General features: G+C 43.9%; 1 protein-coding gene across 1 annotated transcript in view; it reads left to right on the top strand.

The window, feature by feature from the left end:
• The window catches only part of LOC119587878 (trypsin-1-like), an 8,904-nt gene that overhangs the window by 840 nt on the left and 2,880 nt on the right, over positions 1 to 5,184 (top strand). Inside the window, exons 2-6 of the mRNA XM_037936584.1 lie at positions 3,326 to 3,377; positions 3,522 to 3,684; positions 3,892 to 4,100; positions 4,339 to 4,541; positions 5,030 to 5,090. Of these exons, the coding sequence (XP_037792512.1) occupies positions 3,326 to 3,377; positions 3,522 to 3,684; positions 3,892 to 4,100; positions 4,339 to 4,541; positions 5,030 to 5,090 (688 nt within the window). The remainder of the gene's footprint in view (positions 1 to 3,325; positions 3,378 to 3,521; positions 3,685 to 3,891; positions 4,101 to 4,338; positions 4,542 to 5,029; positions 5,091 to 5,184) is intronic.

Here is a 5,184-nt window from a genome sequence, read left to right as displayed (position 1 = left end):
AACTCCCTCCTTTGACTCTCAAAGTTCATACATATAAACAAACATACAAATGTCATTTTCCCTCTATATGCCATTTACATGGAGAGTATATTGTAATTTCTTAGTTTCTCTCGCATCTTACTTGTCTACTGGACAATTAAATTCTGCGTTTTTTTCCATCGACCGCTTTCTTTTAAAGTTGTCGCTTTCCCCTGGAACGGAGGCTGCACGCGCAGTCGCCGTCTGAGGGCAGTCAACTGGGCCGTGCCTGAAATCGCTTGACCCAAGGCGGTGCTTGAGGGGGCGTGGCCTGTCGCGCGTCAAGAAGGTGTAGTATTTTTTGGACTCTAGAGCCTGTGAAATATCCAAGATGATAGAAGTTATAATTATCGTTTAGACTTGAAGGTGAAGGGAACGCAACCGTGTGAGGTTAGGCAAGCGGTCGCGGTAAGAATAACGAAGTTAACTATACCGTGGGCACCGATCATTAACTTTCTCCAGTGAGCCCAACCCCTTGCATGCCTCTCGCCTGGCTGTCAGCCTTCCCCGTGTCACTGAGTGTTGCTGCGGCGACATCAGCGAAACGTAAACAACCACAAAGTTATCTAAGGCAACTTTGAAAAAAGCAAGGTCGAAAATCTGTTACATTTCCTTAAAGCCCTCTATCTTCTATCTTCACATCGAGATGTCCCTGAACATAGAACATATGATACGATCAATATTGTGTTAAGATAAAATATATGTCGCGACCTCATCAGTAACAATATTCGTGGGCATTGTCAGGCAGGGTGCATTGTGACTTATAAAAATGCGTTGTTGTACACAAGTGATTAATTCCATTGTTATGACCTACGTACCTTTACCCAGGAGCTATAACACACAAGCATAACTGTGATCGCAAATGAGATTCAAAATATAAAGTCAACAATGCTTGAAGATCCTACTCTGCCTTTCACGAGACAAACACAGAATATCAGACAACAACACATAATGGCAGAAATTAACAAATTATTATTTTATTGTTGACTGCTGAAGAATGTGATTGCGTGCCATGATTACCCAAACTTATCATCATTATCACTGTATGGAGCTGACAGAGGCAATCAAAATCAAAGTTGTTATTATGATATGGCCAAACATCATTTACTTTTTTCCCTTGCATTAGTGAAACAGAGTGTATCCACATTATGTTTTATTCCCTTGGTACTAGTGATTGTCGCATTCTCTCATAACTGTTCGTTTCTTCTCAATTCTGGGACTGGGAATTTCAATGCATGGTGATAAGCTAAAAGTTTTTCTGTTACCTATTTGCTGATACAGTAGGAATCAAAGTACAGTTTTCAGTAAAGAAAGATCAAGACAGCAAATGTGCTTGAGGGCACTCCAGCATACTTGACGAGCTTGATTCTTTGCGATTTACATTTCGATTTTCATACCTAGACGCTGCCCCTAACCATCGCGGACTCCCTTATCAAGAAAATTACACATCTGGTAAGTAGGCTTTTTTAGATTTTAGACTCAGGAGGCCGACGTAAAGATTCTTTCAAAATTAGATTCTATTTACAGAAGACTAAGAATTCCCCCGTTAGAGTAACGTTATTCATTACTGTAAAAAGTGTTTCGCTCTCTTATTGTAATAGAATATACTAAGTCCTGTTGAGTGTGACAGCAGCCTCGTTTTGCGCCGCAGATTCAGTTGGTGTAAGTCGCAACTAATTCTAAAGCGTATCTGCCGCGAACGATAACAACACCACGAGTCGGTGACGGCGGCTGCTGGAAGTTGCGTCACAGCTTACGTAGTTCTCCAGGTGGGAAGATCTCTCTAATCCTCTCCCCGTATCCGTCACGCTTGGGGTGTCTGTCTACCGTCGCACACTTTATTACTCTTACTGCGATAAGTGAATGGGTGGTTAATAGCCCTCTCGATTGCCTTGTGGGCGACGCGCAGTTTCTTTCATCAGAATTAACCACTGATAATAATTAAGGAACTGTCAGGGTTGCGAAACTGGTCAGGCTTGATGGGTCAAGAAATACATTTCCCAGTCTAAACATTAAACATGTTTACTCGCGAAGAATGTTTCGTGAACGCAGTCAATGTGGTTTTCCAATTTGCATTTCGCTCTTTGAAAAGAGAAGGAAATTACGTTTTATAAAGTCAGCTTGGTATCTTCTCCGTTTACAGGTTAGTTTTAATATTTTGGGAGATGTAATGTTTGGGTAGCACTATACAGCATCTCGCGGGCTGGATTTATTTCCTCAATGAACTACAAAGTCTCATGGCCGCCGACACAAGCATCAATACTGCACCAGCTGAGAGGAAGCCGCAGGTCTCCGTGACAGCCGCAGAGGGCAGCCGCCAGTGCAGGGAAGTGAAAGCTAACGTTGTGTTGATTCATTGTGCAATGTCATTAATGTCATCGGTTTACTTTCGCATAAAAATTACGATGAAAAATAAAAAGGACGAGTGATGCATAGCTTCATTGCCACAGCAGATGCTGAAGGCCAGGAGAGCGCTGGTTCACGCAAGCCTTTGTACACTCTGAGCGCAGACTGGATCACATTCCTCTCTTTCCGTGTCGTGAAACGCGACTGGGCTGAACTTTATCGAGATGGGCCGGAGCCAGTTGTTATTTGGTTCTCAGGTACTTCCACTGTTTACATAAGATCTACTTCCTCTCCTTCCGTGCATGAATACCCAAACATTAATTTCACTTTAAATCTAACCAGAGAGTATCTATTTAGTAAGTCATGATATGTTTAAACTTTCACTGGGGTGAACAAGTAATAACTCTTGCCGTGACAGAGACAAGAGAAGGAATCGCATCTTTCCACGCCAACAGATATCCAGGTCCCATCACTAACCTTGTTTTTTCCTTTTTCTTTTTTAAAAAACAAATGTCGCTCTTATAGTGTGCTTTCAAAAGCATTATCATATGTACGTGGCATATCATTCGAAAACACAGTTTCTTTATCCCTGGCATAATAACGGTTCATGCGTAACGACATGTTTTAGTGAACATTGTCGTGCTTGATGATTTAGTAACGAGCTTGATGTTTGTTTACTTAGGGGTTCGTGAGTTTCGTCTCTGTTGCAAAAAGTGTTTGATATTTTTATATCATCTGCAGCCTGGGATATCATCTCGCATGCAGCAAGACGTGTGGGAATACAGCTAAGACAAAATAAGGTCAACTTGCATCCTAAGTCGATGTAAATTAAAGGCTTACAGGCGGTGAATTTCAGGAAATTGGATGGTACAAAAGAGGAAGGAAGAGAGAGAATGTTTGAGCTATTTACGTTTTATTCACGTCCAACGGTTTTCTCTTAATCTTCGTTTCCTTGTTTCAGGGGAGGACCCAGCATCATGCAAAGAGATCAGCATGCGAGTGCAGTGGTTACGGTAAGTGCGAACATAATCAAGTTAATTCCAACTTTGCGATAACGAACATTGGCAACCAAACACTAATCCTGTTGTACCGAATATTCATGCTAGACTCAAATCGAAGACAGCCAATCATCCCTTACAAAGCGCTCTCTCCACCAGTCTGCGGCACGCCCAACCGGGGCGGCCGCATCGTAGGAGGCAACGAGACGAACCCCGGCAAGTACCCTTGGCTCGTGTCCCTTTCCTACCGCGGGAAGCTCTACTGCGGCGCCACCCTCGTCAACGACCGATACCTCGTCACTGCAGCTCATTGCATCAAACGGTTAGTGGATGTGGATACCAGCATAAGGCGTGCCTTATGCTGGTATCATAGAAAATAGGCCTGAATAAAATCATAGTTAAGGGCTCGTGAAGGACTGCCACTTCATAAGGAAGAAATCACCCTAAATTACCTTGCCTCATAATGCAGAAGAGAATGAATCTTACATTAAAAGATCTATATATTTGCCTATATTCCCTCGCCCTCCAGCGTGACCAAGAGCCGTGTGCAGATCGTGCTGGGGAGTCACAACAAGAGCGACATCCACGAGCCCTCCCGCCAAGTGCGTAAGGTGGGCGAGTGGTGGGCGCACGCGGGCTTCGACAGGCGCACGTTCAACAACGACATCGGCGTCATCAAGCTCGACACCCCCGTTACTATTACGAAATACGTCCGCCCAGTTTGCCTTCCCACTCAAGGTAGATTGAGTTTGGATTCCTAACTTTCTTTTTTGTCTTATTCTGCATCTTTATTGCTATTCCTCCCCCTCCTCTCTCTGTATTTATGTGTCATTCTATCCTCTTAAAGTTCATGTGTCCTTTCCTATTCCTTGTATCTCTCTCTCTCTCTTTCCCTTTGTTATCCACCCTTTCTAGTCCTACGGCAATGCAGCCGAATAAATTCCACCCGACGTGACCCCGCCTCTCCCCCTCTCAGACCAGTCCTACGTGGGCGACTTCGGCATCGTGCCCGGATGGGGCCGCCTCTCGGAGAACGGCAGGTCCAGCGACGTGGTTCGTGAGGTGAGGGTCCCCATCATGAGCAACAGCGAGTGCAAGACCAAGAAGTACAACCCGTCCGAGATCACCGACAACATGATGTGCGCCGGCTATGACGCAGGAAAGATCGACGCCTGCCAGGTGAGGCTGACGGGCCGCTGGCTGTGTGGAAGGAACGCTTGGGATGAAGGCTCTTTAGTGCTAGACTGACAGGACGGACTAATATCTTCATTGACAGTTCCCTCTTGTGTAATAACGATTCTTATCATTTCCACTACCTATTTTTGTTCTATGCTCGTTGTTGATTCTTCTTTGCCTCTAAGGGTATTTACTGTTGTCGCTCGTTGTCATTGTTAATTATCATAGAAATGCATTGTCCTATTAATGTGAGTACTACTTTAGGAGAATAATTCCAAGTTTCGCCACTTCCTCTTCATAAAATGCTAATTTAATATGACCTTTGATTCAGATTTTTAAAATGTGCTAAAACAATACCCAAAATAAAATTCGGTACAGGTAAAACATCCGCCGGGGCAATCCAAACGCTTCCGTACAAAGGATAATTAAATGTGTATAGTAACATTAGTGGGAAAACTAAGATATGAATGCAACTCTCATTTCCCCCACAGGGTGACAGCGGCGGCCCCATGTTGTGGGAGAGTGAAGGAAGCTCACAGATCCAGCTCATCGGTAAGTTTTGAGCCGAAAAAAGACTGTGATTAGTGGCCTTTGTGGCTGTAAATCTTATTGATGATATGTCTATTTTTGTTATGCATTCGGTTGT

The sequence above is a fragment of the Penaeus monodon genome, chromosome 23, assembly GCF_015228065.2.
Source record: "Penaeus monodon isolate SGIC_2016 chromosome 23, NSTDA_Pmon_1, whole genome shotgun sequence".
In the NCBI taxonomy this organism is placed as follows: domain Eukaryota; kingdom Metazoa; phylum Arthropoda; class Malacostraca; order Decapoda; family Penaeidae; genus Penaeus; species Penaeus monodon.
The sequence above is the reverse complement of the archived record's forward strand: the minus strand, read 5'-3'. Positions and strand labels throughout refer to the sequence as shown.